Source organism: Rhinoraja longicauda, chromosome 13, assembly GCF_053455715.1.
Source record: "Rhinoraja longicauda isolate Sanriku21f chromosome 13, sRhiLon1.1, whole genome shotgun sequence".
Taxonomy (NCBI): Eukaryota; Metazoa; Chordata; class Chondrichthyes; order Rajiformes; family Arhynchobatidae; genus Rhinoraja; species Rhinoraja longicauda.
Genome location: NC_135965.1, coordinates 49,104,841 through 49,129,887, shown reverse-complemented (window position 1 = coordinate 49,129,887; position 25,047 = coordinate 49,104,841). Strand labels below are relative to the sequence as shown.

Genomic DNA, 25,047 nt, shown 5'->3' with positions numbered 1-25,047 from the left:
GAAGGAATGGGTGACGTTTCGGGTCAAGACTATTCTTCAGTCTGAAGAAGGGTCTCGACCCGAAATGTCACCCATTCCTTCTCTCCCGAGATGCTACCTGACCTGCTGAGTTACTCCAGCATTTTGTGAATAAATACCTTGGATAATCTTTGATCATACTTAATCTTGCACTAAACGTTATTCATGTATCTGTACACTGCTGACGGCTCGATTGGTAATCATGCAAAGTCTTTCCGCTGACTGGATAGCACGCAACAAAAGCATTCAACTGTACCTTAGCACGCGTGACAATAAACTCAAACTGGAAAGCTAACAACATTTACTGACGAGGGAAGTTCTCACCTTAACTTCTACTTCTTCTGTCACCAGTTTGATTTTTCTCTTACAATCCTCTGAGAGGAAGTTCAGTTGACTGCGTACAAACTCGAGCCGGTCTAGGTGGTCCTCTCGTTCTTCCAGTGAAAACACTCTGACAGCAGAGACGCCTTCGTGTTAAATTATGATCGATTTTCGGGAATAGCCGCTCTTAATTCAATTTGTATAAATTCTCCCAAATCATTGTAAAGTACCCTCACAGGTGAATCCCAGATTAAGCAGGGTGTTTCTCAATTATTGACAAAACCCATTCTCCAAAAACAAGCAGTGTAATCTGTCACTGTCAACTAGGGTGACGTTATTTTTAAATAAACAGATTGATCCTTTGCCAAAGAATTTGGAGATGCAGCTTTCATTATGCTGGCATTATCAATAACTAAAGACTACCTCTTCCAAGATGCTCTTCTTTAAATATGGGCAGAAATCCCTGATGCAGTTGGGACAGGTTACAATCTGCAACAGGAACGGACGCTTAGAAATATCTTCAATGGAGCTGAACATCCCAAGCCATTTCACAAGAACACGTCACTGCTACAATTTGAAACCCAGCTTCAGATCAGTCAGGATCAGTCAGGATAAATGACCAAAAGCTCTACCAAAGAAAGAAGTTTTAAGAAGTACATTGGAGGAGAAAGGTAATTTCAATGTCCAAGAAGATCGTTTGGAAGTGTAGTCAGTGGAGTGGGAATTAAAACGTGGAGGTGCTCAAAATGCCCAATTTAGAGGAGTACTGGTCTCCAATTATCAGGAACAAGCTGCAGAGAGATAAGGACGGGACAGGAAAGGTGTTAAGGGATATGGGCTAAACACAGGCAAATGGGGCATCTTGGTCAGCATGACAAGTTGGGCTGAATGGCCTGTATGACTCTTTAACTATATTCTGATGTAATATAGACAAGCATGATAAGAATACCAAATGACAATAAAACCGGCACTTATACAATACCTTGCCAACCCTGTAACCATACAGTTCCCTCTATTTGTAGTGAGAGACAACGGGGGGGGGGGGGGGGGGGGGAGAGAAGGGGAGAGAGAAAGAGAGAAGGGGAGAGAGTAAGAGAGAAGGGGAGAGAGAAAGAGAGAAGGGGAGAGAGAAAGAGAGAAGGGGAGAGAGAAAGAGGGAGAAGGGGAGAGAGAGACGCTACCACAGGTAACCTCCCAATCCTTTGCACCTACACATGTGTAGGAGCCATTTGTGTTTGTGCTGGCTGTGTTAGCATATGATATTATTTTGTCTAGATATATCTTGCCGTATTATTTTGAACACTTGGGGGCCGTTGTTAGATCAATACATATAGGGGCATAACATACTGGGAGTAGCCAGAACTAGGCGGTATATCTGGAGACACAAGGACTGGGAGGAGTTAGACACAGGAAGCTTGGTGAGATACAGTTCTTACCAGACCTACAACGGGATCTGGGAGCAGGCGGGGAGAACAGAGCAGCCAGCTATGACCTGAATGCGAAATAAGTACAGCCTGGTATGTTCATCTTCTTGTTTGTACAACTACTTCAATAAACAACTAATTAAACTGGAAAAACATATTGAAGATCTCTCTGTTGGGGCTCTGCGCCAAGATCACTCTCACTCCTTGTGAAGTAATGGCTATTATTATAAAAGACTTGACTGCAAAAGACTGAAGTTGCCATTACAACATGTTTTGTAGGTAATGCTACATGCATGGGCAGAATGTTCTGCTTGAAATATTAGAACGTTTGCATAAGAATATAAAGAAATAATAGGATTAGACCACTCGGCCCTTCAAGCCTAGCTCACCATTCCGTATGGTCTCAGCTGATGCCCCCCCCCCCCCCATGACTTCATCCCCTCTTGTGCATCATTTCCCCATTGCTCAGTTCCCTAGATCTTTCAAAAATTTATCTACTTCTCCATCTCCCAATGATCTAGCCTTCACTACTCGATTGGATAAGGAATTCTACTCTCGTGAGATGTTATTCCAATGCACCAGTTTAAATGATCTCCCTGTAATTTTGTAGCTAATCTTGAATCTCTTTTGAGATTCTTTCATTGATGGAAACATCTCCGTATCTACCCTCTCATGTCCCTCAAGATCTTACGTAGTTCATTAATGGGTAATGCAATTTTGGGCTCCATATCTGAGGAAGGACGTGCTGGCTCTGGAGAGGGTCCAGAGGAGGTTTACAAGAATGATCCAAGGAATGAGTAGGTTAACATATGATGAGCCTTTGATGGCACTGGGCCTGTACTCGCTGGAGTGTAGAAGAATGAGGGGGGTGGGGGGGGGGGGGGGGACACTCATTGAAACTTACCGAATAGTGAAAGGCTTGGATAGAGTGGATGTTTCCACTAGTGGGAGAGTCTCGGAACAGAGGTCTAATTCTGCTTCTATCACTTATGATCTTATGAAGTATTCTTCCAAACTCCACAGCATTTAGATCTACTGTCTTTAGCAGCCCGTGCCACTCATCCGAGGAGTAAACCTGACGAATCTCTTTTGGACTGCTTCCATTGCCAGCACTTTTCTCAAATGAAAGGATGGAAGCTGTGCGCAGTTCAAGGTGTGGCCTCACCAGTACCTTGTGTGATTGTGCCAATGCTTCCTTATTTCTAAATGCCATCCCTCTTGCAATAAAGGTTAACATACCACTTGCTGCATTTGCCAGCTAATGCTTTACTACACTCATTCACAAGATCACTTAGATCCCACTGCAATCTCAGTGGGACTTTAGAAGGATGAGAGGAGATCTTATCGAAACGTATAAGATTATTAAGGGGTTGGACACGTTAGAGGCAGGAAACATGTTCCCAATGTTGGGGGAGTCCAGAACAAGGGGCCACAGTTTAAGAATAAGGGTTAGGCCATTTAGAACTGAGATGAGGAAAAACATTTCAGTCAGAGAGTTGTGAATTTGTGGAATTCTCTACCTCAGAAGGAAGTGGAGGCCAATTCTCTGAATGCATTCAAGAGAGAGCTAGATAGAGCTTTTAAGGATAGGGGAGTCAGGGGGTATGGGGGAAGGCAGGAACGGGGTACTGATTGAGAATGATCAGCCATTGAATGGCGGTGCTGGCTCAAAGGGCCGAATGATCTCCTCCTGCACCTATTGCCTATTGTCTATAATCTCTTCAATGACAGAATGGTTCTGCGTATTGGCATCAGACGCTCCCACTTGAACCTCCATTGACTACGTTTTCATGCATTCCCTTCATCGTGTTATCTTTGTCCCGTTGCAGAGTGCAAATATCCTCACTGCAACACGTCCTCACGCACATCTTCATGTCTTTCAGTTAGCTCATGTCTGACCAAGTGCAAGCTCAGCTCCACAAGCCCAGCATTTACACTTTGTTCCTTGGATCGCAAGAGGCTGTGGGGTGATCTTACAAAGGTGTATAAGACCATAAGGGGAACAGATAGGGTGAATGTACAGAGTATTGTATGGGAATCAAGAACCAGAGGGTATAGGTCTACGGTGAGAGGGGAAAGATTTAATAGGAACCCTCGGGGCAATGTTCCCCACACAGAGGGTGGTGGGTGTATGGAACGAGCTGTCAGAGGAGGTAGTTGAGGCAGGTACCAAAGCAACATTTAAAAGACATTTAGATGGTACATAGAAAGGAAGGGTTTAGAGAGTACGAGCCAAACACACACAGGTAGCGTAGGAGCATCTTGGTCAGCAAGGACAGGATGGGCCGAAAGGCCTGTTTCTGTGCTGGATGACTGATATCATTACATATTGCACATTTTCTGATTAGCAGCCAGGTAAGTGGTGGAGCAGCAAGATTGGCTTGGCTGGAACTGCTGAGATGAAATGTAATGCTTCATGGAATTCATTTCCACCCCAACAATTCATTAAATGTTCAGCGTCCCACCTCAACATTGCTGAGTCAGATCGCAGGCAATGACAAAGCTAACACCCTGCGCATAAATCACGCCACCAGCCGCTTCGCTTACCTCTTCTCCGCTGCCACGACATTGATGGAGTCCATGATTTTTTTCACAGTGTCTATGATCTGCTTAGCTCTGATAGTGTGCTGTTCAAATTTTGTTTTGACTGCTGACTGCGAGATGCATTCCTGCGAGGGCCAAGCGTGCACACATTACTGTGAACCTGCAGTTGCTCACGCTGCACAGTGACTAACTACACAGCTGCTCAGATACTGACTTGCTGCTGCTTATCAACACAAACATGCAGAAACTTCAACACAACACACAGCACCAAATTAAACTCAAACCAAAAAGGCAAACAATCAGCAGCAAGGCGGTGCCTTGGAACACAGATTTGTATTCACAGTAATGTGTTTAAAATCATAAACCGCAATAAAATAACATAGCAAATTCTTGCTATGGAGGGCGTGCAGCGTAGGTTCACTAGATTAATTCCCGGAATGGCGGGACTGTCGTATGTTGAAAGGCTGGAGCGATTGGGCTTGTATACACTGGAATTTAGAAGGATGAGGGGGGATCTTATTGAAACATATAAGATAATTAGGGGATTGGACACATTAGAGGCAGATAACATGTTCCCAATGTTGGGGGAGTCCAGAACAAGGGGCCACAGTTTGAGAATAAGGGGTAGGCCATTTAGAACGGAGATGAGGAAGAACTTTTTCAGTCAGAGGGTGGTGAAGGTGTGGAATTCTCTGCCTCAGAAGGCAGTGGAGGCCAGTTCGTTGGATGCTTTCAAGAGAGAGCTGGATAGAGCTCTTAAGGATAGCGGAGTGAGGGGGTATGGGGAGAAGGCAGGAACGGGGTACTGATTGATAGTGATCAGCCATGATCGCATTGAATGGCGGTGCTGGCTCGAAGGGCTGAATGGCCTACTCCTGCACCTATTGTCTATTGTCTATTGTCTGTCTAAAGCATTGCTTATAACATGTAAAGGGGGTCTGACCTGGTGGCTGAGGCAATCAAATTGTGTTTCCTCGTGTACAGTGCGGTAATCATTATGGAAGCTTTGAGCAAGGCACTTGTGACTCTGGTGATACGTCACTGGGACAAATAAAACTAACTTTATCTCATAAAAAATACCTTTTGCTACTTGTTCTTACCAGAACATAGAACAGTAAAGCCCTTTGGACACAATGGACATGATGCCAAGACCAATTCTTATCTGCCTACACATGATCCATATCCCTCCGTTCCCTGCATATCCATATGCCTATTTAAAAGTCTCTTAAACACCCCCATCATATCTGCCTCCACCCCCACCCCTGGCACTAACTGCTCTCTGTGTGGAAAAAGTTGCCCAGCACACACATCTCCTTTAAACTTTGCATCTCTCACCTTAAAGCTATGCCCTCTAATACTGGACATTCCCATCCAGGGAACAGGGCTCTGACCGACCACCCCATCTATGCCTCAACTGCTATTGCCATGTCTGTCATTATCGTGTAGGGAAAAAAAACTGCAGATGCCGGTTAAAATCGAAGGTAGACACAAAATGCTGGAGTAACTCAGCGGGTCAGGCAGCATCTCGGGACAGAAGGGATGGGTGACGTTTCGGTTCGAAACGTCACCTATTTCTTCTCTCCGGAGACGCTGCCTGACCCGCTGAGTTACTCCAGCATTTTGTGTCTACCTTCTGTCATTATCGTTGCATTTTTACATTTGATACACCGGCAGCATGCTACAGTTACATACTCTGACCACACGATGGCTTTCTAATTAGCGTGAAACCATCTTCAGTTTGCTTTATGCAAAATTTCAGTGGCTTTTGCTTTCTATGTTTTTCCCTTTCATCCATTTCAAAGCCATGTTTAATCATTCTTTGGCAATTCTCACCCGTCTCTAACTTTTCCCTTCACTTTCCTTTGTACTATATACTAAACCTTTATGGTCACATCGCACAGTGATCCAGCACAGATCTACTTGCACTTTATTCTGTCTTAAAACTGTTACAATTTGTTTCGTTGGGTTGTTATTGTTTAAATTAATTAAATTATTGCATCGTATGGGAGGCGCATTCCCAATCTTGTTGTACCCCTGTACAATGACAATAAAGATATATTGTATTGTGTTGTATTGTATTTATTCCTTCCACCTCCACATGCAGTCCAAGCAGGCAGCTGCTGCTCGTGAAAAATTCTTACGGTTATCATATTAGAAAATATCAAGCAAAAATGGTTTCCCATTTTGGCATCTAATAGCCGAACATATACCTTACTATCTGAACGTAGGTGTCTTATCAAGTTTTTCTTTCAACCCTGCATTTATTATATTAATGAAAACTTTACTTTTAAATTGCCTGTGCATCAGACTTTCACAAATTTTACAAACTACTGGATAAGAAGTGCACTTATGAGATTTACAAGCCCTTCAGGATTGAGGGTGATTTGCTGCCACTCATTTCTTTGAGGTTCAAAAGCAACTGGTGAGGCAGGCATGAAATGATGAGGCAGTTGAATAGTTTGAAGTGATTTCTCCTTCTACCTTTAACGTCAGGCTTCTGTGTGGAACATGGACTCCAAGTTCTCACTTCCATCCCAGATGTTCCTTCTCCACTTTGAGAAGCCGAGAGTCAGGAATTCACAACAGTCAGTGGGGATCCTACCCTTTTCCTGATATACCCCTTGTGAACATTCTTTGAATCTTCTTCTCTGCTCACCTGGTAATCTCTGATTGTGACAGAGCCTGAAATAGACTTTTAGGGATTTATGTTAGGTGTTTAGGCATTTGGTGCTGGTCATGTGAATGATGAGGCTTGCCCATCAGAGTGAAGTCGGAAGAAGTGTCCTGACCTAAAACATCGCCTATTCATGCGCTCCAGAGAATGATGCTGCCTGACTTGCTGAGTTCTTTCTGTATGGAGTGAATAAATGTATTTAGAGTCTCAATATTCAGAATATTGGGCCGGAGAAGAATGCTGACATTGGATCACTTATTCTTGCAGTAGACTTAATGCAGACAGTGTTCGTGCTATCTTTCCAGCGATCTGAAGTATCTACTATTGGTAGTCCAAATCTCAGAAACATGCATAAGTTTGAAGAAGCGTCTCGACCCAAAATGTCACCCACTCCTTCTCTTCAGAGATGCTGCCTGTCTCGCTGAGTTGCTCCAGCATTTTTGTCTCTCTCTCAGAAACATGCAGCAGTGCAGGGACCATTACTGCCCAGTAGACAAAGAGCTCAGGTTTAAGGCCCTGATCCCCAGTTGATCAAAGTGCTGGTACATTGAACATGGAGACAGACGGTGGCCTTGCTGGCTGGTCACACTCATCTGTGTGTCTTTTGTCCATCTAATCTCAGCAAATGCCCAGGAGCAACACCCCTGAGACCACCAGCATCGGGAGTGTGGTGGATGTGCAGCTGGGTGCATGGCTGGGAATGTGCCTGGCAGACCAGAGCAACGCATGCACTGGAGCACAGCGAGAACGGGGCCAGACATGCAGACAATACATGGTCAGCACTGGACCAGAAGGATAAATGGTGTATAATGACTTAAAATAGAAATCTGATCTTGCAATACTCTCATTTTAAATACATTATTTTTCCTGTTCGAGCGGCAAAGGGCTACTGTGTGATTCACCTCTACGCCATTGCGGACATTGGACTTTGTCTGTGGAACTGGTGCACTACGATGCCGAGAACTATATTCTGCACTCTGTATCTTCCCCCTTTGCTCCACTTGTTATGCTTGAGTTTGGCTGGATAGAAACATAGAAAATAGGTGCAGGAGTAGGCCATTCGGCCCTTCGAGCCTGCACCGCCGTTCAATATGATCATGGCTGATCATCCAACTCAGTATCCCGTACCTGCCTTCTCTCCATACCCCCTGATCCCTTTAGCCACAAGGGCCACATCTAACTCCCTCTTAAATATAGCCGATGAACTGGCCTCAACTACCTTCTGTGGCAGAGAATTCCACAGACTCACCACTCTCTGTGTGAAGAAATGTTTTCTCATCTCGGTCCTAAAAGACTTCCCCCTTATCCTTAAGCTGTGACCCCTGGTTCTGGACTTCCCCAACATCGGGAACAATCTTCCCGCATCTAGCCTCTCCAACCCGTTAAGAATTTTATATGTTTCTATAAGATCCCCCCTCAGTCTTCTAAATTCCTGCAATTCATTATCTGATCTGATTGGATATCATGCAAACCAAAGTTTTTCACTGTACTTCAGTACACGCGACAAGAAAAAAAACCTAAACCTAAAAAGCAGTGTAGGTCGATAACGCATGAATGTTTAATTAAGACTAAACTTAAACCATCTAAAAAGGAATGAATTGAAGAAATAGCCCCTTGGGTTCTTGCCCATCTTTAAGGCATCTAACAAATGTGTTTCTAGTGGAGAGGAGAGATGCAAGAACTAGTGGAAGTGAAGAACTGTAATTTGAGAGGAACAAAAACATGAAAATAAGAATAAGATAACAGAAAGTAAAACATCACTGGTAAAAGCACCTCGCCGAAGCTGGTCTAGACTTCAGCAATGAACACAAAAGATTGACGAGTAAAATGCACACATTGTTCGGGTAGAGCTGTGGGAAAGAAGAATTTTCTCAAAGAGAAACTGAGACGTGGTTAGGCAAGATACTATCATCAATTTCTATGATGTTACCAATCAACAATTTCTATATTTATTACAAAGAAGAGAAAGGAAATTGTAAATACATGTTGTTTAAGAGCACCAATGCCAGGTATATTCTGCCTTCAATGCCTGGGTATCAGGTACCTTGAAGAATACAGAAGCAAACATTTGTTGCATTGGGCTTCACACGAGAAACAAAATACCTAATTTTTCCTTCTATTGAAAGGTATTGGAAAGAAAGTACAGAAAAGCTGAATAGTCTACAAGAACAGTGTGATACCAAGGAACTACAGTTGCTGGTTTCTAGCAGCCTACAAGAAGATAAACTGTTGACAGAAGGCCATTGGAGTTATTTACAGTCCTATGTTCACACACTAAGAACCAGAAGCACCTTTCAATTGTTAGCTTTCCTCACAATTTCCACCCTTCCTGCTGCCAAGCAAGGTATACTGACACGAATTAGAAAACCCTTACGTTCAAGCCTGCTTTTTTTTTCATTACTTTTGTTCAAAATCAAACTATATTTAAAAGGCCGTGCCTGTCAAATTCAATTAAAAAAGTAAAATGTGATTAAAATATCGGTTTACTGTCTTATTTCTGCAGGAACCTAAAGCTACAACTCGAGCCTTTTGTGGAAGCAAGGCCGATTGCTTGAATGAATCACAACGTCAGGGCTTGCACAGTTATTGAACCAACAAAGTTTTTAAACTCCAAATATTTCAATGTAAACATGCATCTAGATTATTTTTAAATTACTCTATTTTGGAAGCAGACCAGAAATTGCTCTATTCTTGAAACAAACCAGAAACTGAAAAATAATCATTATAAAAGTTATGGGGTCAAAGTAAAAGATAACTGTCTATTGTATACCTCAAATTGGCGTTCAAAATTTTGAAATTCAAAAAGCCTAGCCTGGAATCCATCTGCCAAAGCACCACCTGTAAATCAAATGGAACAAAAAAAAAAAAGTGTTGCGACATTTATCATGACCAATATATGGGAGAGGTTTTAAAAAAACAAACCTTACAAATCTTGTAATCACAAATAGACAATAGACAATAGGTGCAGGAGTAGGCCATTCGGCCCTTCGAGCCAGCACCACCATTCAATGTGATCATGGCTGATCATTCTCAATCAGACAGCTCGACAATTATAATCCATGATAAAATAAGAATAACTCTCAAGTACTGACTGCATTAAGTCAATAGGCAAGGACTTTTCTCCAAAGAAATGTGTTCCAGGCAAACTTGTACAGTTCACTAAACCAAAGTTGATAACATATAACACTTATCTAGCTCCTTCAGTGTAGGGTGGTCATCTCATTATTAAAGAAAGGCATACTTTGTGGTTTACATACAAGTCAACTGATATATCTGATCGCAAAATCAAAATGTGTAGGAAGGAAATGCAGATACTGGTTTCTACCGAAGATAGATAAAAAGTGCTGGAGTAACTCAGCGGGTCAGGCAGCATCTCTGGAGAAAAAAAATAGATGATGTTTTGGGTTGAAACGACGAAGAGTCTGGTTCTGACCCGATACGTCTCCTATTCTTTTTCCCTAGAGATGCTGCCTGACCCACTGAATTATTCCAGCACTTTGTGTCTATCTCAACAACAAAATCTACTTTGACTTTTCTGCAAGGGCTATTTCATGACACATTAAAACATCTTCTACAAATAATTATACCAATTTGGAATGTGGCCATTTAAAATTTTCCACTCATTCGGATTCAAATCCCATCACTTGATATCTCCCAAAACCTTGATTGCTTTAGTTATCATCGCAAAACTCAATGAACTGGTTCATGGACTGGCAGGAGGGTTCTTATTCTAGAGTTCAGAAGAATGAGGCAGAAAAACTCTTTGAAACAAATATCATTTTAGAAGGAAGCATAGGAAATAAAAACTGCAGATGCTGGTTTAAATCAAAGGTGGACACAAAATGCTGGAGTAACTCAGCGGGTCAGGCAGCATCTCGGGAGAGAAGGAATGGGCGACGTTTCGGGTCGAGACCCTTCATCAGTCTGAAGAAGGGTCTCAACCCGAAAAGTCACCCATTCCTTCTTTCCCGAGATGCTGCCTGACCCGCTGAGTTACTCCAGCATTTTGTGTCCAACATTTTTGAAGGCTTGACGGGGTAGATATCTGGAAATTAATGGCAACATTACTGATCAAGATTCTGTCAATCTCCAATTTAAAAATACCCATTGACTTGGCCTCCACAGCCGTCTATGGCAATGAGTTCCACAGATTCAACACCTTCCGACTAAGGACATTTTCCTCATCTCCTTCCTAAAGGTACGTCCTTTTATTCTGAGGCAATGGCCTCCGGTTCTAGACACTCCCACTGGTGGAAAGATCCTCTCCACAGAGCGAAACACTTACCCCCTTCTGGCATCCCTTGAGCTTTATGAATCCTGGCGTTTACAGCCTCCTTAGCGGAAATGAAGAAGATCCTTTTCTCAGCCTGTGCATAGTCCATTATCCCAAGTTCATCCACCAGGAAGTTTACACAGCGATCCGTATGCTGTTGCCGAACCTTGCATTACAAGGAAAACACAGGCTCATGGCTCAGCAATAGCAACAGGAAATGGATGCAATTTTTTTTCTCTCATATACATGTGCATTCACAGCAACTAGTAAAGTACCTTTTGACACAGCTTGCACTAACTTCTCACAGTAGGGTTTTTACAACCATAAAGATGCTTCCTATCGATTCAGGGGCATGAATTACATAAAATGGAAGTGGTTTTCAAGTTATTTAAAAAAGAACAAAGTGCTGGAGTAACTCAGCGGGTCAGGCAGCATCTACGGAGAACATGGATAGGTGACGTTTCAGAGTGCTGGAGTAACTCAGCGGGTCAGGCAGCATCTGTGGAGAACATGGATAGGTGACGATTCGGGTCGGGACCCTTCCTCAGACTTTGACCCTTCTTCACAGTCTGAAGAAACATCCCAACCCAAAATGCCATCTATCCATGTTCTCCACAGATGCTGCCTGACCCGCGAAGTTAGTCCAGCACTGTGTCTTTTCTTGAAAACCAGTATCTGCATTTCCTTGCTTCTACAAGTTATTTAAAAGTTCTTCCTAGTTAATGGCAGATGAATGAAACGTATTCTGTATTTGTAATTCCAACCCAGACTGTTAGTAGTGTGGAACACTTTGATAAAGTTTGCAATGCCTTTTCAAAGTAAGGTTTTCTCAATGAATAAACGTTTCCAATCGATTCAAGAGCACAAATTAAATAAAATGAAGAAGGGTCTCGACCCGAAACGTCACCCATTCCTTCTCTCCAGAGATGCTGCCTGACCTGCTGAGTTACTCCAGCATTTTGTGAATAAATACCTTCGATTTGTGCCAGCATCTGCAGTTATTTTCCTACACAAATAAGTGGTTTACAATGTTATTTAAAGCAAGCAATTAAGCCTTGCTAAAGATAGACACAAAGTGCTGGAGTAACTCAGCGGGTCAGGCAGTATCTGTGGAGAACATGGATAGGTGACGTTTCACAGAGTGCTGGAGTAACTCAGCGGGTCAGGCAGCATCTGTGGAGAACATGGATAGGTGACGTTTCACAGAGTGCTGGAGTAACTCTGCAGATCAGGCAGCATCTCTGGAGAACATGGATGGGTGCCATTTCGGGTCAGGACCCTTCTTAAAACTCAATTTTATTACATCATCCTGGTTGTCTGATCTGCTGAATCTAACCAGCACTTTGTTTTATTCCGGGTTTCAGCATCTGCAATTTCTTGTTTCTCCAAGCAATCTAACTACACCCTTATTCAATTTGGTATTTAAGTATTTTTTTAAACCCATTAAATGAAGGGCCACATTAGCCAGCAATGTCTGATATCCAGACATGACCATTTAAGCCCAGTTTAGAAGCACTATCCATTAGTGACTTGCCTCTTCCATGTACTCTGGCTCAGAAGCAGAAGCATCCCAGCGATTATTCAGGATGAAAATATTTGGCTTCGAAAGTCGCTCATTAACTTTATGAAAAAACTGTTTCTCCTGAAAGTCAACATAATGGAAGAGTTAAAAATTACGCTGAATATCCAAAATTCACAATAACATTCACAATAAATCCCAAACGGTCACGGGGAGAAGGTACAAACTCCGTACGGACAGCACCCGTGGTCAGGATCGCACCCGGATCTCTGGCGCTGTGAGGCAGCAACTCTACCACTGTGTCACCTGACTAAGTATTGCGTTTACTGGACCTTTATGTATGCAGGAATTTCATTGTTCTGCTGTCAGTATATATGATAATTAAACAGTCAACCTGACTAATGATTTTAGTCGGGATCGGACTGGACGTTGAAATTGGTGGCAAATCCTGGCAACTAGCGCATGCGGTCTCAATGGACCATTTCTATGCTCTGTACACTAATCGGGGATTGTACTTGGGAATGGCAATAGTTTACTGACCTGTTTGCAAAAAAAAGAATTTCACTGTACGCATGTACATGCGACAATAAAATAGTCTAAAATTGATCGATTTCTGGACGAGGGGTTTAGGAACAGAATAAGCCTGGGGGGCCTTTATCTGACCTTGTGTTCTTTATATCATTTTTTTTGTTCAGTTTAATCTCGAGTTATATTTATACAATTTGTCTAATTTTCAATAACTGTTAAATTTTATACAGGTATATTCATTCATTCGTACATGTGCCACGAACAGAGTTAGAAAAAAAAGATTGGGAATGATTAAAAAAAAATCTTCCCAATATTTGTCTAATTTTGTACCAAGAATAAAAAGCATTCACTTGCCGTTTGCATTAGTGTCGATTCTGAATTTGCAACTAACACAAAGACATCAGCATCCAGGCAGAATTTGTCAATCCAACTATCCAACTCGGTGGTTACATCTGTACCAGGGCTACAGAAGATAACATCGGTTCACATAAATACACACAACATATATTCTGAAATTCCGCTAAAATGCACTGGCAATTATTACAAATTAATATCAGGAAAACAAAAATGCAGAAATTGCAAAGAGGGTCTTGAAACTCAATGTCATGGAGAAATCCACCATCAACTTATGGAGTAGGAAAAAAACTGCAGATGCTGGTTAAAATCGAAGAATCGCGCAATGCTGGAGTAACTCAGCGGGTCAGGCAGCATCTCGGGAGAGAAGGAATGGGTGACGTTTCGGGTCTGAAACTCCCTGGTCCACTCCCACCCAAACAACCCCCTCCCGAGGTATTTCCCCCTGCAACCGCAGGAGATGCAACACCTGTCTCTTCACCTCCCCCCTCGACTCCATCCAAGGACCCAAACAGTCTTTCCAGGTGAGGCAGAGGTTCACCTGCACTTCCTCCAACCTCATCTACTGTATCCGCTGTTCCAGGTGTCAACTTCTCCACATCGACGAGACCAAACGCAGGCTCGGCGATCGTTTCGCTGAACACCTCCGCCTAGTCCATTTTAACCAACCTGATCTCCCGGTGGCTCAGCATTTCAACTCCCCCTCCCAATCCCAATCTGACCTTTCTGTCCTGGGCCTCCTCCATTGTCAGAGTGAGGCCCAATGCAAATTGGAGGAACAGCACCTCATATTTCACTTGGGTAGTTTACACCCCAGCGGTATGAACATTAACTTCTCTAACTTCAGATAGTCCCTGCTTTCCCTCTCTATCCCCTCCCCCTTCCCAGTTCTCCCACTAGTCTTCCTGTCTCCGACTATATCCTTTCTTTGTCTCGCCCCCTCCCCTGATATCAACTTAGGGAGAATGCCTATGTGTAGATATACAACTAAATGCAGAAATTGCCATCGCTAAGAACTTTCTTCAAGGTCAGTAGTGAACACCTATAGCGGCACTTTAGGCTTCAAAATCCACAAAAGAGAATCAGATACCACAGGAATGATGTTTCGAATGATGAGAAGAGTGTTGTGCAGCAATGGAGCAACCAAACAAATTATAATTTACATCAATGTGAAATTATTTTAAACTGATCTGACCTGTCCATTAATACCAAGTCATCCCGAAGAAGAGCACATTTTGATTTTGGCCAAAACACACGGACGAGACATCCAGCGTCCAAGTATTCATTCTGGTGTAAAGCATGCGCCAGCTGGTTCACAGTCTACGGGCAGAGAAAGATGTAGTACTGCACATTGCACTGATGCACATTGTACCATAACATTGGCGATATATAATGTGAATGAGAAGGAAAATAAAAGTGATACCATCGAGAAAAAGAAACAGACTGTAATCAACAGGGCAGAGTTTAATGTCCAGATTACTTTATGAAAAAATGAACATGAAACATAAAGCGCCTCTCCCAAGATGATGCAAATGCCTAGACACTGCTTTGTGGAACTCAGCGGGCCAGGCAGCATCTGAGGGGGGTAATCTTCCCAGCTATTATAGGCAACTGAACCACAGCGTCCACAGTCGTCTGTGGCAATGAATTCCACAGATTCAGTATCCTCTGGCTAAAGAAATTCGTCCTCATCTCCATTCTAAAGGTACGTTCTTTTATTCTGAGTCTGTGCCCTCTGGTCCTAAACTCTCCCACTACTGGAAACATCCTCTCCACATCCACTTTTTCTAGGCCAATCCAATCAGATAATACAAATTATAACTCGAGCTCAAATACAATCGCCCGGCTCGGCCGCGGGATGTTTCAGCGCCCGGTGCGGCTCGGCCGCGGGGACTTCCATCCCCTTGCGGGGACTGTGCGGGTCGGTCGGGGACGAGCTGTCTGTCTGTGAGCGTGGGGAAGAGAGTGGAAGTTTTGTTGCCTCCATCACAGTGAGGGGGTGTTTGGAGTCACTGTGATGGACGTTTGTGTTGGGGTCATGTGTCGTGTGTTCTTTTTTGTGTATGACTGCTATGTAATTTCGTTCGGTACCTTGGTACCGAATGACAAATAAAGCTCTGTTGACTGTTAGAGCAAAGGGAAAGATGCAGAGTGTAGAATATAGATTGTAGAGCATCAGTTTCAGAAACAAAGTCCAACGCCCACAGTGAGGTAGCGGTGAATCGGACAGTGCCTTAGCTTCTGGAAGGACCGTTCAGAAGCCTGATAACAGAGGGGAAGAAGCTGTTCCTGAGTCTGGTGGTGCGCGCTTTCAAGCATGAAATATTCCCCATTAAGTGAAGCAGATGTTATATATTGCAGATTGTAGATTAGTCAGGGAAGCTGTCTCCTTGGGGCGGGGTTAGGATTACCATCGGGGAATGATGAGTTTGGAAGCGAGATTAGGAACAAACACTTCTATGTTCAGGATATGTTTGACCTTAATTGGTCTTAAAAGCAGAGCTGTTTCATTTCAAAACGACATTACTGAATCTATATATTACTAAAACTCTCATCTTGCATGTAGATTCGTACATATGTTGGTTTACATGTCAGTTTGATCCCGAAATACAGCCACAACAGCGATTGTATTTGAGCTTGAGTTATAATTTGAGCCCACCCGACTCAGCATTCGCCTGCGGTCTCGATTAATTAAGTTTTGTAACATTTTAAAAGCAATGACCTTAATAAACTTTTTAAAAAGCGCTCCCCCCCACCCCACGTCCCGCCGGGAGGACCAGCGTCCGTCCCGGCGTGCCCCGTGCCTGACCTTCCTCCCATGGTGCAGCGCGGCGGCAGAAGGTCAAAAAAGATGGCCGTCTCCGTCGAGCTGCCGCTGCAGGAGAGGTTTGCACCCAACAGGTCCACGGCTGATGAAATGGGCGCCTGGGGCTGGGGTGAGTGGCTCCCTCTCCCCTCTCCTCTCTCCCCCTCGCCTGCCCATGGCCCTGGGGTAGACTCCCCAGCCGGCAACGGGTCGTCAGTTGGGGGAGGGTTGCCGGGCCCGCGGGAGGGGTTTGGACCCAATGGGGTTGCCGAGAGGTTTGGACCCGATGGGTCCACGCCCGTCTAGTTACTGTCAAAACACAAAGTACTTGCGCCATAATGCCAGGATAAGTACTCAACCAAGAAATATTCACTCCATCATACACAGTACGTAAATAAATATAAAAGTGATTTTAATATATTTAATTCCTACTGATCTTAAATTCCCAGAAGCGCGTGTCCCTGCATAAACAAACACTTACTTTCACGTTCTTCTTTTCCTCAGAGTCTTCAGTCATCAAATAGGCTTTATCCCCATCCGTTCCTTCAACACTCAGGAAGCAGTTGGTGGTATGTCCAATGCCACTGGGCAGTACCTTGTCCCATAACATTGCGTTGATCACAGTACTCTTTCCATTACTTGTTCTATGAAAATACAAAACAATTTAAAGGAAATATTCTCTTTCGACATCACACAGAATTTTCTTTTACGCAGAAAATCCGCAACTCAATTCATTGAAGACAATGCCCCTCGACATATTTTCAGGCGACAATATGAAAGTGTTCTCGAGGGCAGAAACATTGGTAATAGAAATTCAACTATCCATGGGGCAGCACAGTGGTGCAAGTCAAGTCAAGTCAAGTCAATTTATTTGTATAGCACATTTAAAAACAACCCACGTTGACCAAAGTGCTGCACATCTGACCAGGAAAAAAAAAGAAACATACAGTGGCAGGCAGCCAAACACAACGGCGCGGCCATCTTGAACAAAATGTTAATTCAATCACCCACAGTCCAACAACAAAAGCATTAAATAAGCATCAAAATTACACCCCCAAAAAAACCCCCAAAAACACAGTCCAACAATAAAAGCACTCAACAGGCACCCAAATTACCCAACCCCAAAACCCCCAAAAACACAGTCCAACAATAAAAGCGCTAAACAGGCATTCAAATTACACAACCCCAAAACCCCCAAAAACACAGTCCAACAATAAAAGCATCAAACAGGCACTCAAACCACCCAACCCCAAAAACACACAAAAAAAGAAACATCCATCAAAGAAACATCCATTACAGTGAGTCTCCTCCAGTCCTCTCCTCACTGTGATGGAAGGCCACAATGTCTTTCCCTTCTTCCGCTGTCCTCGCCTGCAGCCAGGTTGTTGTGGTTGCAGGCCGCACCGGACGGTCCGCAGCGGGACAAGCCCAAGGCGCGTCGCGTCGCAGCCGCTCCCGCAGCCTCCGAAAACGGCCGGCTCCGCCGATGATAAGTCCGATCCGGGGTGGGCGAACATGCTGCTGCCGCTGTTGCTGCACGTCGGGGCGGTCGTGGCTCCCGACATTGAAGCCCCCGCCCAGCAGAGAAATATCCCGCGGCGTATCTTAGGCCGCGCCGGACGGTGAAATGTCCGCGACCCAAGCCCCGCGATCCGGGGCGGGCGAACCCGCTGCCGCTGCCGGAGCTCCCGATGTCGGCATCCACGCGGCCCGATCTTAAGGCGAGTCGCATCCGCTCCCGCAGCCTCCGAAGACGGCCGGCTCCGGTGGTGGTAAGTCCGATCCGCGGGCTCTGCGAACCAGAGCCCTGGAGGCCGACAGCTCCAGGAGTTGGGCCGATGGTAGGCCGCAGCAGGAACGGAGACACGGCCCAGAAAACAAAGGTCGGGTCTCCGTTCGGAAGGGACACATATTTACAATGTTACAGTTTCCCCCTTCCCCCCCCACATACACACATAATACACAAACACAAAAACACCACATCACAACTACAATTAAGACCAAAAAAACCCAACAAAAACACAAAGACAAATGGACCGCAGGTGAGCCGCAGCTGCTAGGGCAGTGCCGCCATTTCAGATTGGTGTGGATGTGCAGTGGCAGTAGTGTTGCTGCCGTTCAACACTTACAATATCAGAGACCCGGGTTCCATCCAGACTCCGGGTGCTGTCTGTACGGACGTTTGTAAGTTCTCCCCGTGACCGTGTGGGTCTCTCTCCCCCCCCCCCCCCCGAGATCTTCAATTTCCTCCCACACTCCAAAGATGTACAGGTTAGCAGGTTAATTGGCTTGGTATAAATGTAAATTGTCCCTAGTCCGTTTAGGATAGGGTTAGTGCGCGGGGATCGCTGGTTGGCGTGGACTCGGTGGGCCTGTTTCTGCACAGTATCTCCAAACTAAATTAAACTATATTTTCAAAGTATAGCATGTGACCTCGATCTATGGGGAAATAGCAACAGCCTCCTATAGTTTCTCCACGTGGAAATAGTACCTACTTTGCAATAAGAAAGGCTGAAAATCACCACTGCAATAATTGGAGCTGTTCGTTTTCCACCTGAAAGTCCCTTGGGTTCTTCAATGAGGAAAGTAAATGTTTGTTGTTTTCATTTATTTGATGCTAATGACTGTGTGCCAAGTCCAATATGTCCAAAATGATGGATGGATTAAAAGGCAGTAATATTTTAAAGAAAAAAACTCTTTGCCTCCAATCCCTCAGTTAAAATTAAGATTATTAGGGTGGCACAGTAATCCAGCGATAGAGTTGCTGCCTCACAGCTCCACAGAATCCCAACTACGGGCGCTGTCTGTACGGAGTTTCTACGTTCTCCTCATGACCTGCGTGGGTTTCCTCCGGGTGCTCCGGTTTCCTCCCACACTCAAAAGATGTGTGTGTTTGTAGGTTAATTGACTTCTGTAAATTGTCGCTAGTGTGTAGGATAGAACTAGCATATGGGTCATCGCTGGTCAGTGCGGATTCAGTGGGCCGAAGGGCCTGTTTCCACGCTGTATCTCTAAACCAAAACTACTATCATATCATATCATATATATACAGCCGGAAACAGGCCTTTTCGGCCCTCCAAGTCCGTGCCGCCCAGTGATCCCAGTACATTAACATTATCCTACACCCACTAGGGACAATTTTTACATTTACCCAGCCAATTAACCGACATACCTGTACGTCTTTGGAGTGTGGGAGGAAACCGAAGATCTCGGAGAAAACCCACGCAGGTCACGGGGAGAACGTACAAACTCCTTACAGTGCAGCACCCGTAGTCAGGATCGAACCTGAGTCTCCGGCGCTGCATTCGCTGTAAAGCAGCAACTCTACCGCTGCGCTACCGTGCCGCCCTACTGTTATGCCCAAATCAAATTCTTTCCTATGACCGAAAAAACAATGAATTTAATTATTTCTACGAGCCTTTCTAGTTCTAATAAAGTAAAAAAAATTGGTGACACCCAAACTAGCCATCGCCAAATCACTACTCTTTAGTCTATCTAACTTGAAATGTGGAGACTGTAGTTTGTCAAGCAACACCCTTTCCTTTTGGTCCCAGATTTAAAAAAGGTTACATTTTATACACCTAAAAATATAATCCGGGTCTCTAATCTAAGACAAGAGAATCTTGCACAGGAGAAAAGGAACAGGTGACGTTTCGAGTTGAGATCCTTCATCAGACTGAGTCGGGGAGGGGGAAACCAGAGGTGTGGGAAGGTACAGACAGTACCGTACAGAGCAGAGCAGTGTTCTGTACCTCATTCCTCTCATATCCCCCTCCCTTACTCTCGGGTCTCCATCCGAAACATTACCCATTCCTTCTCCTGACCCCCTGAGTCACTCCAACATTTTGTGTCTACCTTCAGTGTAAACCAGCACCCGCAGTTCCCTCCTGTACAAGAGAACCGTGCGTCTCACCTTCCAAAAAAGGCGACTTTCATGTGCCTCCGTTGCAGCACCTCGCGGATTCCGGCCACTTTAGAAGCAAATACTTCTATCTCTGACAACTGTTGCTGTGTTGTTATCTTCTCCAGGCCTTCATTCTGACGAGACACTGACAGAATCAAACGATCATAGTGAGAGCCAGTGAAAATAAAATCTTGCATTTAAAATTTAAAAAATCACTTTTGACAAACTAAAATGCACAAGGCAAATCAGGAATCACAAGTTCATAAGACATTGGAGCAGAATTAGGCCATTTGGCCCATCAAGTCAACGCTGCCATTCACTCATGGCTGATCTTTCATTCCCTCTTAGGGCGGCACGATGGCGCAGCGGTAGAGTTGCTGCCTTACAGCGAATGCAGCGCCGGAGACTCAGGTTCGATCCTGACAACGGGTGCTGTCTGTACGGAGTTTGTATGTTCTCCCTGTGACCTGCGTGGGTTTTCTCCGAGATCTTCGGTTTCCTCCCACACTCCAAAGACGTGCAGGTTTATAGGCTAATTGACTGGGTAAATGTTTTTTAAAAATTGTCCCTAGTGGGTGTAGGATAGTGTTAATATGCGGGGATCGCTGGGCGGCACGGACTCGGTGGGCCGAAGGGCCTGTTTCCACGCTGTATCTCTAAATCTAAATCCCATTCTCCTGCCTTCCCCCCCGTAATCCCAATTTAAGATGAAGTGGAAAAGATTTAATAAGAATCTGAGGGGTAACTTTTTCATACAACGGGTGGTGGCTGTATGGAACAAGCTGCCAGAGGAGGTAGTTGAGGCTGGGACTATCCCAACATTTAAGAAACAGTTAGACAGGTACATGGACAGGTTTGGAGGGATATGGACCAAATGCTGGCAGGTGGGACTAGTGTAGCTGGGACATGTTGGCTGGTGTGGGCAAGTTGGGCTGAAGGGCCTGTTTCCGCACTCTATGAATCTAATCATTGACACCCGTAATCACCTGACAAAAGAAAAACACTGAATCAAAGAAGACACCATAACAGTTGACAAAATTTTGGTCAGAGGTAGAGTTCAAGGATAATCTTAAGATGAGATCAGAAAATCAAGTGAAATAGAGTTTAGTGTTAATGTGCACAAGTGTGGTGAGGTACAGGTACATGAAAGTCCTGCTTGCAGCAGCATTGCAGGTACGTAGACTCAGAACGCTCAAAACAGAAAGTATACAAGGCAGTGAAAAGAAAAAAGGAAAGGAAACAGACTACACAAAAACAAAGATATTTGTGGAGAAACATAATTAGAAAACCAGTCATGGTAGTGCAAGAGGTGGGCAGTAGTGTTGGATGAATGTTGGCTCAATAATTAGCAGGCAATTCTGCCAAATGGGAGAAATCCCACAATGGCAGGGTGTGGCCAAGCACGAGCATGGTGCTGCCCTGGCATCAGCACTGGTGCCCCGCAGTGCTGCCCCAACGTTAATGCCACTTCTCCCACTGTGGATGGTCCTCAGATGTACTCTCTAGGGGCACTTTAGGGAGTCAACCAATGTTGATCATTTTTATTGACACGTGTATCGAGATAATAGTGAAAAACTTTGTTTTGCATGCTCTGTAATCAGATCAGATATACATTAATGCAATCAAGTCAAGTCAAGTCAAGTTTATTTGTCACATACACATACACGATGTGCAGTGAAATGAAAGTGGCAATGCCTGCGGATTGTGCACAAAAAAGAATTACAGTTACAGCATATAAATAAAGTTAATAAAGTTAGTCCCTGGAGTTATAAACGTTGACAGTCCTGATGGCCTGTGGGAAGAAACTCCGTCTCATCCTCTCCGTTTTCACAGCGTGACAGCGGAGGTGCTTGCCTGACCATAGCATCTGGAACAGTCTGTTGCTGGGGTGGTAGGGGTCCCCCATAATCTTACTTGCTCTGGATCTGCACCTCCTGATGTATAGGTCCTGCAGGGGGACGAGTGTAGTTCCCATGGTGCGTTCTGCCGAACGCACTACTCTCTGCAGGGCCATCCTGTCCTGGGCAGAGCTGTTCCCAAACCAGACTGTAATGTTGCCGGACAGGATGCTCTCTACAGCCCCAGAGTAGAAGCAATGAAGGATCCTCAGAGACACTCTGAATTTCCTCAGCTGTCTAAGGTGGTAAAGGCGCTGCTTTGCCTTACCCACCAGTGCGGCAATGTGCGTTGCCCACGTCAGATCCTCTGTGATGTGGACTCCCAAGTATTTAAAACTGCTCACCCTATCCACAGTAGACCCATTTATCTCCAGTGGCGTGTACGTCCTTGGATGTTTAGCCCTTCTAAAGTCCACAATCAGCTCCTTAGTTTTAGTGACATTCAAGAGGAGGCTATTGTCCTGACACCAGAGCACCAAATCAGCCAAACTCAAGTATCATAGGTAGAGCATAGGGGAAGATACAGAGTGCAGAATATAGTTCTCAGCATCGTAGCGCATCAGTTCCACAGACAAAGTCCAACGTCCGCAATGGGGTAGAGGTGAATCGGACAGTACCCTAGCTTATGGAAGGGCCGTTCAGAAGCCTGATAACAGAGGGGAAGAAGCTGTTCCTGAGTCTGGTGCTGCACACTTTCAAGCTTCTGTACCTTCTGCCGGGCAGGAGTGGGGAGAAGGTGGAATGACCGGGGTGGGACAAGTTACAAGCAACATAGCTCTAGATTACAATGCACAAGTTATGGCTCAACACCTGTTACTTTCTGTACATGCTGACAACTATTAGGTATATGAAAATATCCATTCATCGTTTACCTTCAATAAACCTTGCGCCTTCATTAACATATTCCAACAGTTGTTCAAAGATGGTGTTAATCTTCTTCTTAGCTTGTACAAAGTGCTTGAGTGGAGATGAACTTGTGTCTGCCATGGTTCAACTGTGTACAGAACACATTAGTAGGTGAAAGAAAATTATTCTAACGCAGTACCAGCTAACTTATGGAGCACATTTTAAAAAGAGTGTTTTAAAAAGACAATTAGCATCATCACGTTTAATACTATCCTGCTTTAATAATTCTAGCTTTCTCCTGCCTGCTACAATCAGTCTAAAGAAGGTACCCGACACAAACATGGCCTATCCACGTTCCCCCCCAAGATGCTGCCTGCCCCTCTGAGATGGTCTGGCACTTAGTGTCGGAAGGAACTGCAGATGCTGGTTTATATCGAAGATAGACACAAAGTGCAGGAGCAACTCAGCAGGTCAGGTAGCTGGAGAAAAATAAACCAGTGACATTTTGGATTGGAACCCTTCGTCAGACTCATTTTTGTCTTTTAAATGTTGTTATAGTACCTGCCACAACTACCTCCTCTGGCAGCTCGTTCCATTTCCCCCACCACCCTCTGTGTGAAAATGTTGCCCCTCGGGTTCCAGTTAAATCTTTACCCCCCCTTCACCTTAAACCTCTGTCCTCTGGTTCTTGGTCCCCTTCCTCTGGGTAAAATACTCTGTGCATTCACCCTTTCTATTCCCTTCATGGTTTTATACACACCACTCGTCTTTGCTACAGAAGATCCCGTTAGTGCGTTAAAGTATCCAGGCTGCTGAGAATTCATTCATTTACCAATATAGTATATGAAAGCCGTACTTATTCAAGTCAACTAAACTCAGGCTGTATCAGCACATCCAATCAATGTCCAAAACGACAACAATAATAACTATTCAAAAAAGGTTTTAATTTTCACTTTCATTTACTTGGAATCATTTCTTGCAGGTTACATTGAAAAATAGGTGCAGGAGTATGCCATTCGGCCCTTCGAGCTATTCAATATGATCATAGCTGTTCATCTAAAATCATATCCCATTTTCCCCATATCCCTTAATTCCTTTAACCCTAGGAGCTAAATTTAACTCTCTCTTGAAAGTGTAGGCGATGCTAATTTCCACCCCTCCCTAAGAGTCTAGTGGGGTGGAAGCACAGAACCAGTGACAATAGACAATATGTGCAGGAGGAGGCCATTCGGCCCTTCGAGCCAGCACCGCCATTCAATGTGATCATGGCTGGTCATTCTGTATCGCAGTTACAGATTTGAAAGGCACACTGTAAAAGCCGTGTGTGCTCCAGTATACAGTGGAGCCAGAGCATAATCCAGTTTTAGATAAGGAGACTGCACTATTGGGGGGGGGGGGGGGGCTAGGCTAACCAACCCTCCACAAATATTCTCGCATGGTGAACACTCTCCACTCTTAACGCGCAGCCAGTTAGTGAGGCTGCAGGGAAACTATTAAAACTGAGTGCATCAATGTCACGTCAATCTGCTGCTCTGACTGACTCAGTGTCTGCATTTCGCAGCAGCAACTTCGGGCTGGTTTATTCCAAGGGCCCAGTCAGAGCCAGGAAGGCCTGTGCTGTGTGACTGTGTGATGTGAGAGACTCACCAGGCCAGGCAGCAGCTCGCACAAGACCAGGTCCAACCCGAGAACTAACGCAGCAACAGCACCATTGCAGAAGCCTGCAATTACCCACCTACCTACCTCTCTGGCTGCTGACAGGCAACAAGCCCAAGTGCAGCTCGTCCGCGGCCACGCGTGCCCGTGCCCGAGCCCGCGTGCACGAGCACTGCCCTCCGCGTGCACGCGCGTCAGAAGGCAAGAGTGAAGTTGTAAAGTCCATTCTTGCCTTCCCCCCTCTTCCCCGGGCAACTTGTGCATGCATGCGAGTTTCATTGT

General features: G+C 44.7%; 1 protein-coding gene across 1 annotated transcript; it reads right to left on the bottom strand.

Annotated features, from left to right (window-relative positions):
- Positions 1–309: 309 nt before the first annotated feature.
- On the bottom strand, positions 310–24,804 carry LOC144599096 (mitofusin-1-like). Its single transcript, XM_078409816.1, has 11 exons — positions 24,757–24,804; positions 23,136–23,257; positions 20,375–20,510; positions 16,943–17,105; positions 14,851–14,975; positions 13,656–13,764; positions 12,789–12,896; positions 11,267–11,420; positions 9,752–9,819; positions 4,311–4,432; positions 310–469 (listed from the first exon to the last, which is right to left on the bottom strand). The coding sequence occupies exons 2-11, from the start codon at positions 23,248–23,250 to the stop codon at positions 310–312; spliced, it is 1,260 nt and encodes a 419-aa protein (XP_078265942.1). The 5' UTR covers positions 23,251–23,257; positions 24,757–24,804.
- Positions 24,805–25,047: the final 243 nt, after the last annotated feature.

Coding starts and splice junctions, on each gene's coding strand:
- LOC144599096 (XM_078409816.1), bottom strand. CDS start 23,250: ATGGCAGACACAAGTTCATCTCCACTCAAGCACTTTGTACAAGCTAAG. Junction 17,106..20,374: donor AAAGTCGCCTTTTTTGGAAG/GTGAGACGCACG, acceptor GTATTTTCATAG/AACAAGTAATGGAAAGAGTA. Junction 13,765..14,850: donor GACTTGGTATTAATGGACAG/GTCAGATCAGTT, acceptor TATCTTCTGTAG/CCCTGGTACAGATGTAACCA.